Source organism: Dipodomys spectabilis, unplaced genomic scaffold, assembly GCF_019054845.1.
Source record: "Dipodomys spectabilis isolate Male_0828 unplaced genomic scaffold, ASM1905484v1 ptg000155l, whole genome shotgun sequence".
Lineage (NCBI taxonomy): Eukaryota > Metazoa > Chordata > Mammalia > Rodentia > Heteromyidae > Dipodomys > Dipodomys spectabilis.
The window spans coordinates 960,966-977,037 of NW_024870832.1; the positions used below are offsets into that span (position 1 = coordinate 960,966).

Below are 16,072 nucleotides of genomic sequence, written 5' to 3' on the forward strand. Positions count from 1 at the left end.
TTTTTTCTTTTTGCTTATGTGGTGCTGAGGAATCGAACCCAGGGCCTCATGCATGCAAGGCAAGCGCTCTACCACTGAGCCACCTTCCCAGCCCTTGATTTATATTCTTTCAGTATGGATCCAATTTGCAATAATGATCTTCAAGATATGTGTCTTTTTTGTATCGTGTAATCTTCCATCATGATCTCCATATGGGTTGCACTAGTTTACAATGCCACACCACCAAACTCAATTCCTGAATTATTTCAACCTCTCCAGGAGTTTATTTGCATGGTGATAGCTATTCTGGTGTGTAAGATGGGATCTCAGTGACTTTACTATTTATTTTCCTATGTATATCCTATGTGGATAAGAATCTCAAACATTTCATTTATTTACTAAACACGTTGGTATTTCATTATTGATCAATGTCTTTCTTTTTCTTTTGGTATTTGATCAATTTTTAAGTTTTATAATATTTGATTTTTCCCATTCCAAATACTCACTTTAGTAAAAAGATTTTTTTCATTACAGTGGTGTATTGCTTGGATATTTTGATCTTGTGAAGGCTAAGAGAATTTGATATTGTTCTCTAAGTCAAATTATAAGCATGTAAAAATGAAGTGAACCTGATTAAATGAAGTCCTTTCTGCACATTTTCTCCGGTAGAGATTTCTCTGATTTAAGAAATGTATATTTTATGTCATACTGGATGCCTACCTAAGTCTGTGTGTGTGGATGATTCAGTAAGAATTGCAGAATTCGCCACATAGATTTTGGAGCAAAGGCTTACAGCTGGAAACAGGACAATGATTCAGAAGACAGCTGAGGCTGAAGCTGTGATCCCTTCTAACTGTGTTCAGCTCCCAATCTCTTGTAATACACCCCTCACTTCCCATGCGGTGGTTTCTTTTTCTATGCAAAATGTTTCTGGAGCTTCATGTTATTCTTGCCTCCTAGTATGCCAACATGAGGGGAGTGAAAGCAAACAAGGCAGATGTGGCAGAGAAATTTATTTTTTTTTAATTGTGTAAATACCATACAGAGGGGTTACAATTACATGGGCAAGGTAAAAAGAGTACATATCTTATCAAGCATTGTGGCTGCCTCCTTTGATTCCCCTTCCCATTCTTTCCCAACTCCCGGTCCCCACCCCGTGGTCCCTCCTCAGACCCCCCTCCCACCAAAGTTGTAAAGTTTGCTTTTCAACATAACGCCTTGCACATCTCATTGTTGCACTGGATCCACCTGTATCCCAATTTAAATAATTTGTTTTTTTCACTTCCCCTGCACAAAGTATGCCAACATCAAGTGCAGTGAAAACATGGGGCATGCCATGGGGGAGGGACATACAAAGCAACAAAGAAATCATCTTATAAATATGATAGAAACAATCACAAGAAAGAAAAAAATATTGAATTCTTATCTTGGGGTTCATTTCGCCTAACATCAACTTATCTGACAGTTTCTCAGACATGTACTAATTATTGAAAATAAGAGAAACCATGGGACCTATGCTTCTTTGGGCCTGGCTTACTTTGGTCGGTTTTGGGGCTTGAAATCTGGGCATGGGCACTGTCCCTCAACTCTTCAGTTCAAGGCTAGCACTATCCCACTTGAGCCACAGTGTCACTTCCAACTTTTACTGCTTATGTGGGGCTGAGGAATCGAACCTAGAGCCTCATGCTTGCAAAGCAAGCATTCTACCACTGTGCCACGTTCTCAGCCCTGGCAGAGGGTTTTTATCTGAAGATCCATCACACTTGGGAGCTTCTGGCTGAAAACTCCAGAAAGACAAAAGTGAAGAAATACTTAAGAGAAAATGTAAAACAGAAAGCCACAATGTTTAACCCTGAAACCAGTTTCTAGGATAAGGAGACTCAAGAATTTGTGTCTCCTGAGGAGAAAGAGGAAATATTCAGGAAGAATGAGAAGGAAGTGGGAGGAAATAGGGAGAAAGAGACCTAGACTACCTAGAGCTGGGACCTCAATGTGAGCTTAATTTTACTGTGGGAAACCAACCCCAAGGATGCAATACCTTACAATTTTGATTACTCTCTCTCATGCTACAAAGCCTATTCCAGATCAACTTCCACTCAGCATGGTGTCCATTCTGGGATCCAGACTGACTGCTGGAGGTTCCCAGGGGATGCAAAGTGTGAAAACCACAGTGCTAAAGCTTAGAAAAGACACATGCCATCACTTCTCACATGTCATTTGTCAAGTAAGTTCTACAACCAAGCCTGGTATCAATGGGGATGGGAATAGATATTGAGAGCATTATAATAATATCTACTATTATTATCATATAATAATCTAACATCTATTGTTTCATCAAAGGGAGAGAGATAGCATTTCTCCCTTTTTAGGAGTATGGGACAGGGCATTCTATAGAATGTTCTTCAATTGGGGGCTCTCTGAATCTTTTCTCCCAAGATTGTAGTTTCGGGAAGGAGAATGACAGTGGAAAAGTGAGTTCTCAAGCTGGGTACTGATGGGTGACACCTATATTCCGAGCCTGAGATCTGAGGATTATGATTTAAAGTCAGTCTGGGCAGGAAAATCCATTGGACTCATCTCCAATTAAACAAAAAGAGCCAGAATTGGATCTGTGTCTCAAATGTTAGAGCATTAGCTATGAGTGGGTGGAGGGGACAGAATCTTGGCCCTGAATTTAAACCCAGGATTGGGGGATGGGAGGAAATGTGTTCTCAGTGCATGAAATCAAGGGTGTGTGGTCAACATCACTATTGATGTTAATGTTGGGGTAGAGTTGATCAGTTTTATTCTGGAAATGATTTGTTCCACTCTTCTCTGTCCTGTATTCTTTAAAAGAAACAGCTTTGAGAAATCTATACCTAAGATGTGTGGATTGCACTAAAGAACTGGTTTCATTTTTTTCTACGTACAAAATGATACATAAGTAGTGTACAAAGAAGTTTTAATTTAATATGTCGGTTTGTGAATACATCTTGATCGATGTCATCAATTTGATCATTCTTCTCTATCTCACCCAACACCTCCCTCCATTTACGTGGTCACATTTTCACACATGTACATTGAATATTACGACGGGATTCTCCCACTGTACCAGTTTGGCAAAGAAATTTCTTCATTGTACAGGCAAGGAAGATGAAGCTGAGGACTACAAGCCCAAGACAGCATAGCTATTACTTTGCATCAAGATTATTTGACTTACAAAATCTTCACCAAAAAAGCATTATAAAAAAGAACATGGCTAGGAACTAGAAGCATCTATCTTTGTGCGTGTGCTGGTTTTGGGGCCTGAGTGCTGTCCCTGAGCTGCTTTGCTAAAGGTTAGCACTCTACCACTTGAGCCACAGTGCCACTTCCAGCTTTATGTTAGTTAATTGGAGGTAAGAATCTCATGGATTTTCTATCTTGGGCTCATTATAAACCACAATCTTCAGACCTCAGTCTCCGGAGTATCTAGGATTGCTGGTGTGAGCCACTGGCAGCTAACAAAAAATCTATTAGTTGTCCCAATTAAACATGTGGAGCAATAGGTCATTTGATACTGGTGACACTCAGATAATGATTCCTCTACTTGTTCCTTTCTGGTGTTATAACTAGTGTGATAATGCTTGCTCAGGTTTATATCACTGTGCAATCATTGCTCCATTTTGTTCAGTAAAAAGCTTTTCAGGACAGGAGAACTGTGAGAGGAGAATATGGGATGAAAATTTTATCTGTACTTCTGGTGGCCTGGCAAAAGCTTCTCAGAATGTTTGCAATCAGAAATAAGAGTCCATTTCGGCCGAATAAAATGAAAGACACACACCTGACACAGAAGCAGTGCCACAGAAGGACAAATGGGAAAACTCATCCAGGCTCAGAACGAATCAACAGTATGAGTTGTTCAGGTGCGTGAAAATTTGTGAAGATTGTCTTTCTAACCATGGAGAGATCATTAAATGCTGGACTCATATCTGTTTAGGTCTGTTTCCTCTGAATCATCTTTGATAAAGACAGAAATGAGAATGTAACAATGGAACCTAGTTATGTTTTCTGAATGAGATTTCATCTCTTTCACAAATCAAGTAAGGGTTGGAATGAATGACTTGTATTTCCTGAGAGAAATTCATGTTTGATTCCTTATTTCTATTAAGCTTATCAAGTGAATAACTTTAAATTTGTAAGCTGTTATTATAACAAATATGAAATGATTTTTTTTATGTTTCTAGGAGGCACCCAGTTTCCTTTTAGATAGAAAATATTTATCTGGCTTCCAACCAAAATCTTTACATCTCAGCCTCCAGAGTACCTAGGATTCCAGGCATCAGTCACCTCTCCTAGCTGAGAAGAATATTTTTGGTATAGAAAAATCACTATGATATAGAACATGAGGAATGAATAGTTTAGATTAACAAGGAATATTTTGAAAACATTAACAAATCTGAAGTTATCACAAACTTGCCTGCTTCAGTGAGGAGAAAAATGAGAAAGAAGTTACAGAGGTAGAGAATTGGAGACTAAAGAGAAGTGAGTGAATAGTTCTTTGTTAGCAGAGCTACTGAAGATTTCTTTTTAAGAAAATTCAGCTTGATATAGTGGTACATGTCAATAATTCTAACTACTTATGAGCTAGACTCTGGAAGGTATAGGAGGTTTGCAGTTGGTATGGTAAAAGTATAATACTGGGACTTCAATATTTAAAACACACTGGTGCCACATGGTGATAAGAGAGGCAGAAGTAGGAGGGTCATGGTTTGAGACCAGACTAGGCAGTTAATAAGAAACTATCTGAAAATCAATCTAAAGCTAAACAAAGTGCTAGGTGTATGGATCAAGAGAAATTATCCAGCAAGTTTGAGGCCCTGAGTTCAATCCCTTCTCCTGAGAAAAAGAGACAATAAAAAGGAAGAAAGATTATAATACAATTTTCAAAATATTTCCTGTGCAACTTTCTGCAACAATTTCCTTCTTCGATTGCCTTAAAATGTTTACAAAGTCACTTACACAAATGACTACCATCATTTGGGGAAATCACAGAAAAGTCTTTGCAACCAGCTTTGTAACAGAACAATTTTGTCAAGCAGATTTCAATGAGCAGAAAATGAGAGATAATGGGCTCATGAAATTGCACTTCATAGCTATGTGTCAGAATGTGAGGAGCTCATAAAGAGGATTTATTTCTTAAGAGAAAAGGAGTATTGAGTTGATTTATCAACTTGAAAAATTACGGTAAATTCTGTTGGTATTTGGGATACACTTTCAAGCAAGGTGTTAAGCCAATAAAATTATGGTTGAGATTTTTAAAATATTTTTATTGTTAGTGGTTGAGATTTTTATAAAAGCTGTAAGATAATTTTTTCATAGATTTTTATACAAGCTATTCAACAATTGTTGGATAAATCACAATAATGCAAATATGTGTGCTGTGTCATCTGATGGTGTTACCTATCTCATCATCTAGGGTTGGAAGAATGTTATCTTCATTTTAAAAATGCAAAAATGGAGGCACGAGGAGAGTTGGTGTGTTTCTGAAGGCTGATGTGTAAATTACTGCCCCAGCCCGCGGGGTCGGTCAACAAGGGCAGGAAAAGGAACTGACCTGAATGAGAGACAAACCAGACACAAGGAAGGAGACCAAGACAGGGTTCTGATCAAGGTCTCAAACTTTATTTTTTATACACAGCCGTATATATATAACACGCTGAACAGGGTAATTAGGATCAGCAGGTCAATAGGGTTGCTAGGTACCAAAACTGCAAAGTATATCTTGCAAAAGGTCATAGGTGGGGAATCTTCAGAAGGCGCCAAGCAATGTTATCAAAGTTGTAAGGCTTAATGACTCTTATGCAAAGTGGTGGCAGTTCTTATGCAAAGTGGTGGCTCCAAGCAATGTTGTCAAACAGGGTATCAATAGGCTCCAAGGCTTAACAGCTCTTATCGAAGGTAGTAGCTGTATTTTCTAGCAAACAGCACTTGGTTCCCGGCATCTCCTCCCTTTTTATTTAATTAAATGGGCCAATTATTTACGGGGAATGGGTGACAAGGTCTTGAACCGAGTCTTGCAGAGGTCTGGTAGTATAAGAGCCTTTACCAGTGGAAGGAAGTAGAGACCCATCCCCCTAGAACGTTTTAACGATCCTTTTTGAGGGGAGAGGATTACAGATGGATCCAAGCTCTATGAAGATGTGTTTGCTTCTATGAGCCCGAATGGCGAGTTTTTGGTCGCCCTGGTCGGCGGATACCACTAGGTTCCACCCTTCCATAGGTGCCCATGGCATGTGTGTCTAGCCGATTCGGGTTTTGGCTGCCAAGAGGCCTAAGCTCTGCCGTTTGACTTGCCTGTATAGCAAGAGGCAGTGGCTCCACGAAAGTCAGTCACCCTGTTCCTGATCGGCCAAATCCAGCCTGTGGTAATGAATTTGCAGGGGTTTGGATGTCAGGGAGTCAATTCACTGTCTTACGAAATGAATTATCCTGTAAAAAATACATGATCCCACAATAACAATTAGCAGGATTGCACTAAGGGGTCCAAGCAGAGGAAGAACATAGGGGAGTATGCTGTCAGTCCCCCACCATCGGGTGGATGAGTCACCTTGCCATCTTTTTTTTCTAAGTTTTCTTGAAGTTGTCTAACTTGATCGAGAACCATGCCACTCTGGATAACAGAAAAGCAACATTCCTCCTGTAAGAAAACACAGAGACCATCCTGCCTAGCAGTAAGAAGGTCAAGGCCTCGCCTATTTTGAAACACAACTTGTGCAAGGAGTTTAGCTGTTCTTGAATGGTCAAGACAATTCGAGTTACTGCTTGAATGTCATTAACCAATTGATTTTGTAAGGAGTTATGAAGTGAAATGGAAGTGGCAATGCCAGCAGCACCTGCAGCCATGCCAGTGGTGACTCCCAAGCCTATGATAAAGGGAATAAATGAGGGCATTATTTTCCTGCGTGCAAACTCAGTCAAATAAATGGGAACGGGTTCTGACCTGGGAAGAATATCAATATGGGGGGAACAAAAAAACAATTATACAGGCTTTAGTCCAATTTCCTCTAAAAAAGAGATATAAGCCATCGTGGCATAAAAAATAGGGTTTTTTTTGGGGGGGGGGACAATATGTCTTTTCCTTCTGTAGGCCAGAAGTGTTAAAAAATCTTCAGCAATCTAAAAAATATTTGGTTTGATTAAAGGTAATATAGTTAATGCATGTGGAATTTTCTGGTAGAACCTCCAGCAGAACCTGGGGAGAATACATATATGGGGAGGCATGGCAAGAGGTGATAACTTCTAACAATTTAGCATTGGGGGGGGCAAATACTCAGCCGCATCTAAAGATATCTCATGGGTGGGACCCATACACAGCCAGGAGCCCTGTGAAAATTCCGGGCGTGTGGTATTTAGCAGCAAAAAGGACCTCTTAAGGATGTCTAGTATTAAGGAGAAGGTCCAAGAATGCACCGGATCCAATTGGGCAACAATAGAGGAAAAAACTTGGGAGGAATTAACAACCTGTTGAATAAGAACTTCAGTGGGGGAGGCAGTATCCAAACCTTTTAATTTGTAGGAACCCATAAGGGTCTCGCCCTCGGCCATCCACCCATATTCCTGCTGTTAATCCTGATATCCACTTGGGATTCAATGGGTCAGTAATTGTATACTTGACTGGGTTACAGCCACCTGTAAAACATTTTTTGCCCGTAGGATGCAACAACTCCAAATTAGAGCTGAGGGACCCGGAATGTTCATGTGGGAAGGACCAATAAGGGCAATACAATTGCCTGCTTGACTGGCCAGATGCTTCCAGAAAATATATTTATGATTTGTGACGTAACTCTGTTCCCAGCTGCCACAAGTTCCCCAAATATATTGAACAGTGGGTTTTCAGGCATCCAAGTATAATTCTACTTGGCTATTTTTAAAGCAGGTCTTATTCAACAGTTGTGGGAGGTCAAACTCTATTGCAAAAACTTGAAATTCCCAATGACCGGAGTCAGCTTCAATAATGGCATCTGGAACCAGCATCAGCAGGTGGAGGATCATCAAATTTTTCAGTGGCAACAGCATGTGAAACAACCAAGGGTGGATTCTCAGGGTTCTCTTTTCCCCTGGAAGATGGAGGGTTAGTTAGTCTTGTTATCAACTGGTTTAACAAGGCTTTCTGGAAGCCATCGAGCTGCGCCCTCTTTATTGTCAAATATATAGGCAGACCCGCGGCCCCAAATTAGTACGGGGTCAGGACCTTTCCATTGATGGGTTAGGGGATCTTTCCAAAAAACAAACAGTAGCATAATTTTGACTTGTTTGTGGATGCCAGAGCCAATCACCTGCAGATTTTCTGTTAATGTCCAAGCTTAGGAAATTAATAACAAACAAGGCATGATGAAGGATGTTTTCTGGAGCTCTTTTTATAGGGTAAAGGTTCCCCGTTTTTAATTTTTGAAGTGTATTTTTTAAAGTTTGGTGAGCCGGTTCAACAATGTCCTGACCTTGAGGGTTATAAGGGATCCCAGTAATATGTTTAATTTGTAACTGGTGGCAAAATTGCTGAAAGTTATTTCCAGTATATCCAGGGCCATTATTGGTCTTAATAACGTTGGGTTTTACCATAACAGTTAAGCAGGCAAGTACGTGGGCAATAACATTTTTAAGGGCTTCCCCGGTGTGAAGGCTGGCAAAAATAAAGCCACTAGATGTATCAATGGTAACATGAAGATATTTAAGACTGCCAAAAGGTGGAATATGTGTAACATCCATTTGCCAAATTTCATTGGGCACCAAACCCCTAGGGTTAACACCTAAATGGGGAATATGCAAAAAGGTGACACAATTATGATATTGTTTTACAATTTGCCTCACCTGTTCTCTGAAATATTATAAAGAAGGCGCAGTGTTTGAGCATTAAGGTGCTGTAAAGAGTGAGCCTCTTTTGCCTGAGATACAGGATCATGTTCCACCAGAAAAACAAGCTGAGTTGCTTGATCCATTACATTATTGCCTTTTGTTAAAAGTCCAGGGAGGCCTGAATGAGCACAAATGTGTCCAATAAAAAAGGGGCAAAGTCTGGCTAAAATATACTGTTGAATCAAAGAAAACAGTGGGGTGGCATTAGTGGTTGGTTTAATATAAGGAACTGTTTCTAGTAAGGGGATGGAATGAGCAATATAGTAACTATCAGTATACAGGTTAAAGGGAACAGTAGATAGTTGAATAAACACTTGTAAAACTGCAAAAAGCTCAACCGATTGTGCCAAACGGTAAGGGGACTGAAGGGAAACAGTCTGAGAATCAATGGTAAAAGCTGCTATACCATTGGAGGAACCATCAGTAAAAGCCAGGAAAGCATGAGATAAGGGTTGAGGGGAAGTTTGTGTGGGGAAAACAAAGGACTGATATCTTAAAAACTGGAGAAGTTTGTTAGCAGGGTAATGATTATCAAGGGTTCCTTGAAGGGAAATGGAAGACACAGCCCAATCATCATCATTTTGTATCAACCACTGAATTTGAGTCGGAGAATAAGGCAGTATTATTTTATCAGGATCTTTGCCAAACATTTTTTTACTATGTTCTCTTCCCATTTTGATTAATTCTGTTACCCAGAAGGTGTATGGTGTAAGGACCTTAGGAGGAGAGGCAGGCAAATGTACAAAGGTCCCTCTTGCCAAAAAACTCCAGTGGGTGTAAAGCTGGTGGCACATATAATGTACTGAAGGGGTTTATTATAGGAAATAAAAGTAATTTGTTGATTTGTAATGGCTGTTTCTACCAATCTCAACGCTTCTAGGGCTTGGGGGTTTAATGATCGGCTGGATGTCGGATTTGGGTCCCCTTTAAGGATATCAAATAGAGGTTTAAGTTCACCAGTAGTTAGTTTAAGGTATGGCCGGAGCCAGTTAATGTCTCTGAGAAGCCTCCGAAAATCATTTAAAGTTTGTAAATGGGCTGTTCTAAGTTGAATTTTTTGTGGAAAAATCCTTTTATAAAAAAGCTCAAAGCCCAGAAATGTATAGGGAGGAGCCAGCTGGATCTTATCTGGAGCAATTTGAAGGCCAGCGTCAGTAAGGGCTTTAGAAAGTCTTTGGGAGCAGTAAAGAAGCTGATCAGGGTCAGGGCCCGCTAAAAGTAAATCATCCATATAGTGAATCAAATATATGGAGGGCCCCTGTTGCCTAAATGGATCCACCACCTGGGCTACAAACTTTTGGCATAATGTGGGACTATTTGCCATGCCCTGGGGTAAAATCCTTCCACTGAAATCATGGCATAGGGCCTTTAAAATTAGTTACTGGTAAACTAAATACAAAATATTCACGGTCCTCAGGATGTAAAGGAATAGTAAAACAGCAATCCTTTAAATCAATAACAATCTTATGGTACCCCGTGGGAATAGCCACGGGTGTGGGAAGTCAGGGTTGAAGGGCTCCTATGGACACCATGGCCTTATTTACTTCTCTAAGATCCTGAAGTAATCTCCATTTTCCTGATTTCTTTTTAATTACAAAAATGGGAGTGTTCCACGGAGATGTGGTGGGTTTAATGTGGCCTGCAGCAAGCTGTTCCTGTACTGTAGCTGTAGTACTTGTACCTGTAGTAGCCGTAGCCAGTTTTTCAGAGGACAAAGGCCATTGATCAACCCATACAGGCTCAGTCCTTTTCCAGGATATTTTGTCTGCATGGAGTACAGGCATGTCAACGGCCCTAGGATAAATTTTTATAGCCCATACGGAAAGGAATGATTTTTACCTCCACCTGAATGGGTTCTTTAGGGCCTTGAGAATGTTTTCCTAAGCCTTGTCCAGGGCGAAAGCCCTGGTTAAGCATCTGTTGAGTAACCAATTCATTTGGACTATACATTATAAGCTTCATTTGGGATAAAATATCACGTCCCCACAAGTTAACCGGGAGGGTCTCAACCACGTACAGCTGGACTGTGCCCTTATTTTTTGCTCCACCTTCCCAGGTTAAAATTTTGGAGCTCTGTAATGGGTTAGAGGTTTGTCCAATGCCTTTAAGGTGAGTCATGGAAGGGGTAAGGGGCCAGGATGGGGACCAGTCTCTTTTAGAAATAATTGTAGCATCAGCACCCATATCCATAAGGCCTTCAAATTTTTCCCCATCCAATTTTAGCTTGAAGAGAGGCCGGTCCTGAGTAATCTCCTGGACCCAGTAAGCATCCGAAGACCTAAAGCCTCTGGATCCTCTCTTTTGTGTAAGGCTAGGGTTTGTCTTATCAAGGGGAAGCAATATTAATTGAGCAATTCTTTGTCCAGGAAAAACTTTTGACTGGCCCCTGGGAAGCAGTAGCCAGTAACTTAATCTCTCCCTCATAGTCCTTGTCAATAACCCCAGGGGAAATACTAAGGCCCTGAAAAACAGCACTACCACACCCCAGAATGAGACCAAAGGTGTTTGGGGGCGGTGGGCCAAACACTCCTGTGGAAAGAATCTGATTTCCTAACTCGGGGGTCAATATTGTGTGGGAGGAGGCACAGAGGTCCAATCCTGCACTTCCTGTGGTTGCCCATATGAGGGCGCTGATGGTGCGTGAGGAGTCACTTGGGGGACGAACCTGACGGCTCCAGGGTTCTGTCCTGTTTTGATTTTGCGGCCCTGGGGCAGACCCCGGACAAAGTTTCCCTGTCTGGGTGGTAGGGGATTGCCCTGGATATTGGTTTTGGAGCGACATTCAGAGGCCCAATGTATTACCCGTTTGCACGTTGAGCATAAAGACAGAGGGGGTGTTTTTTCAGCCTTGGGGGTCGTACAGTTCTTTGAAAAATGGCCAGGCTGTTTACAATTAAAGCAGGTTTTAGGTTTTTGGCTCTGAGTAAAATCCTTAAGGGCAGCGCCTATGGCCAGGCCGATGTTGCGCGAGGCGGGGTCAACATTAGAGCAAAGTCTGATAAAGTCAGTAATGGTTTTGCCACGGCGGTGGGGACGTAAAGCCGTTTGGCAAGCAGAATTGGCATTTTCAAAAGCAAGATGTTTAATAAGCTCATTATCAGTTTCTTCCTTTCCCATAAGGCACTCGGCAGCCTCTGTAAGGTGACCAATGAACTCACTGTAAGATTCATGGGGTCCCTGTAGAACTTTGGCCAAGGAGGTAACAGCGGACCCTTGAGAAGGGAGGTTTTTCCAGGCCTTAAGGGCAGCATGTTGAATCTGAACAAGCAATCCTGGGGGAAATTTAGCCTGTTTTTCATTAGTATCAAATGGCTTATTGCCCATCAATTTTTCTATGGTCCAGGACTTAGAGTGACAACCAGCAGATGTGTTACAGCGAGCTATATCCTGGCACCTTTCACCATAATCAGCCTTCCATAAAAGAAAATCTCCTCGTGTTAAAGTAGCCTTGGTTAGCATGGCCCAGTCATTTACTGTAAGCCAGTCCTCGCTCAATGATTCCAAAAGAGAAATGGTAAAAGGAGCGGTAGGGCTGTACAAGGAAACAGCATTTTTTAATTCTTTAATATGTCTAAATTTAAGGTGATGGTATTTTTGAGCTCTAATAACCAGATGCTCTCCTCCTTTCTCTTCCCCATTTGAGTCATCACACTTGGGCCCTCCCTCCTGCTCTTCCTCTCTGTCATCTGCCTCAGTCTCTTGATCATCAGATTCTCCTTTTAGATTTTCCGAAATGGCTCTAATTTGAGACCGAGTGACTGGAAAAGCATGAAGGATCTTTTTCTTTCTTGTCATTAATTTTTGTAAATTTGTGTTCCTAATTTCTAGGTCCAGTTTATATAGTTGTAATAGTTGGGCCTTTTCTTTCTTGGCCTGAAGTAGGGCCCTTAAGAACTGGGCTTCCCGGGAAAGCTTAACTGTGGCTTGTCTGGTGACCTCCTCAAGATCTGTTGAAGAGGCCAAGGCAGGGGCACAGAAGGGAGGGGCTGTTTTATAGGGAGAAGGTTGCATGCCCAAGGGGTTTAGAGGGGGCCAGTCTGAGGCGTGGTATCTAGCAGCCTCCTCTTCTAAAGTGGCCTAGTCCTCCGGGGGAAGGACAGCATCATTGGGCCTTTGGGATCTGAGGTTAGAAAGAACCGTGTATATAGCTTTTGGTTTTTGTAATTGTGAGTCACTGTTAGGGTCAGGCATTGGTTTGGAAACCGAGGGACAATGAGACGCGACTGAGGGGGGATAGGAGAAGGGTTTTGGGGCAAGGGAGGCCTGAGTCCCTGTAAATTTAATTTTTAAAAATTCTTCACCTTCCTTAACCACTCTAGACACATCTTTGTGTTGGTAGCAAACTTGGAGGATCTCATTTATGAGGTTCTAATATGAAAAAGCCTGAACAGGAATCTTTTTGGGGCCAAAAGTTTCATAATAATCCTTATGACAGTCTCCAACATGACCCTACCTTTGTCTATATTGCCTTCCTGAGGAAACCAAGGGCAAATATACTCCATCAGCATAAAAAATTGAGTTGAATCTTTTTTCTTAACCCGTGTTCCTCGTGCCTTGAGTGAGGCTTTTAGGCCTTGAACAAAAAGTTCATGCTTACTAAGTGTTTGTCCCATGATTGCATCACCTCCCTTACCTTACAGATCTGTATCACAGTCGGGCGTTTCTGCAGTGATCAGGATGCAGATCTTCCCTCACGGGCTGGGTGGCCATCCAAGAAGAAGAGAGAGGCTGGTCAATCGGACGACGTTCAGACCAGGATCCATGCTTCAAGCCCCATGTTGGGCACCACCTGCCCCGGCCCACTGGGTTGGTCAACAAGGGCTCAAAGAGGAACTGACCTGAATGAGAGACAAACCAGACACGAGAAAGGAGACCAAGACAGGGTTCTGATCAAGGTCTCAAACTTTATTTTTTACACAGCAGTATATATACCACGCTGAACAGGGTAATTAGCATCAGCAGGTCAATAGGGTTGCTAGGCACCAAAACTGCAAAGTATATTTTGCAAAAGGTCATAGGTGGGGAATCTTCAGAAGGCGCCAAGCAATGTTGTCAAACAGGACATTGGTAAGTTGTAAGGCTTAACGGCTCTTATGGAAAGTGGTTGCTCCAAGCAATGTTATCAATCAGGGTTTCAATAGGCTGCAAGGCTTAACAGCTCTTATCGAAGGTAGTGGCTGTATTTTCTAGCAAACAGCACTTGTATACCACAAGAAACAAAGTTATTATAGTTAAGAATAGATATGTCATCACACCCAGAAGATACATTTTAGTGCATTCTCACTAAAAAGAAATGTTACATGCAGAAATTAATGGATATGATGGAGCTTATCATTACACAATATATAAATAAATGGGATTACCACTCAATACTTTATAAATATGTAAAAATGATTATGTATCTAGGAGCCAGTAGCTCATTATTGTAACCCTAGCTACTAAGGAGGCTGAGAGCTTAGAATCATGGTTCAAAGTCAGCCTAGGCAGGAAAGTCGACGACTCTCTTATCTCCAATGAGCCACCAAAAAACTGACAGTGGCTCAAGGGGTACAGCACTAGTCTTGAGCTAAAGAGCTGAGGGACAATGTCCAGGCCCAGATTTCAAGCCCCACAACTGACTAAAAATAAACAGTTAAAATAAATATTTTGACATAAGTGTTAAGATATATATTCTAAAAAATTTTACATCCTCACTAGATATACCAGTTTATATAGAGAAGATTTTTCTGGATTTAGTTGTCATTGAATTTTGTAAATCACATATTTGTCACTCAATTCATATTTGTATGTTTATATACTTATATGCCATAAGTATAATTAAATGATATGTGATAGGCAGTGCTGTTTTAGGAATTTTCCTTGGCTTTTTAACATTAACCCTTCTACCCTAAAATCGATATACCCTCCAACCTTATCAGAGGTTTCATCTCGTTGGAGCAGAAAAGTATAAGCTATCATCGTTTTTTGGAACAACTGTAACATTTTAAATGAATTTCACTTAGTTTAAGATCCGAAACATTCAAGTCATCTTAACCATGCCAGTAATAGCAAAATGTCTTCTGAGCTTTGCAGTCTCTTAAGAGATGAAAATCGTTAATTATACATCTAGTTTTTTCTGCCTAACATCTTATATCTTAGGAAGATCTTTTTGGGTAACCCTGTGTTCCTGACTAGAAGACTGCAACAAAGGCAATAATGAAAATAACTAAGGAAAATATTTGAAAACAATTAAAAAAGCAATCACAGACACTCCTGTAATCACCAGTTTCAATGAGAATATACATTAAAGTAACACGTTTTTGTTGCATTTAAAGAGCAATAATTAAACTTTAATTAGCAGTGAAGAAGGTAACAGAAAACTGTGTTTGAAGACATCTTGACTTTGAACAATTCAATATAAGCGTAATGGATTTATCTTGTTTTTCTGTGGAGTTGCCAAAATAATAGAGAGCAACACCCAAAGGCAGGAAAACACCTAAGCCAAAGCAGTAAACTTTTGTCTATAAAAGAATTGTGAGGGTGTGACTCTTCCAAAGTCAGGCTTGCAAAGAGGAAAGTTTATTTGCTTTGGAGTGAGCAATAAAAAATATAAAAATCCTTTATTAATGTTTTACATGTCTTGACTAGGACTTCTCATGTTGGAGAAGAGGAAAGGTCTGAAAAATTTCAAGATTGTTTGACTATTCCCGAAGATCATTCTTATTTATCAGCTATGGCCTGGGTTACACTTAGTATCCTGCTTGTTTAAATTTAGAAGCATTATTTGTTTCTGACTTAAAAGCTGCAAAGCCTTGAGTATTAATGCAGGGTCATTTCCTAAGAGGTGAAAGTTGCTGTTTAAACAAACCTAAAATATCAAAGACAGCATAGTGTAAACTATTTTCTAGCTATATGACAATCTGTGGTGTAGATTTTTTTTCACATTTTTCCAGGGGACTCATTTTTGTTATCTTCTTTTTCAACATCTAGTGTTCCTATAATATTCTATACCATCCTGGGATGACTATAACTTTACTGGATTCTTTAATTTCTCTGTTTCTGTATTACCTTTTTAAATTACTTCAGAAACTCTAACTCAAACATGACATAAATTATCTTTATAATATTAGCAAACAGATTTCATTTCCCATATTCTTAACCTAGCCTTCTACATAACTTTGGTACTTAGTGATCCCCAAATGTGAAAATAAAGATAGGGAGCTTCTTATTTAGATATTAT

At 40.4% G+C, this 16,072-nt stretch overlaps 1 protein-coding gene across 1 annotated transcript; it reads right to left on the minus strand.

Annotated features, from left to right (window-relative positions):
• Nucleotides 1-10,647: 10,647 nt before the first annotated feature.
• On the minus strand, nt 10,648-11,277 carry LOC122118560 (endogenous retrovirus group K member 6 Pro protein-like). The gene has a single exon (XM_042692403.1). The coding sequence runs from the start codon at nt 11,275-11,277 to the stop codon at nt 10,648-10,650; it is 630 nt and encodes a 209-aa protein (XP_042548337.1).
• Between the last annotated feature and the right edge of the window lie 4,795 nt (nt 11,278-16,072).

Bases quoted from the DNA above. Each gene is read 5' to 3' on its own strand.
- LOC122118560 (XM_042692403.1), bottom strand. From the start codon at position 11,277: ATGAGGGAGAGATTAAGTTACTGGCTACTGCTTCCCAGGGGCCAGTCA.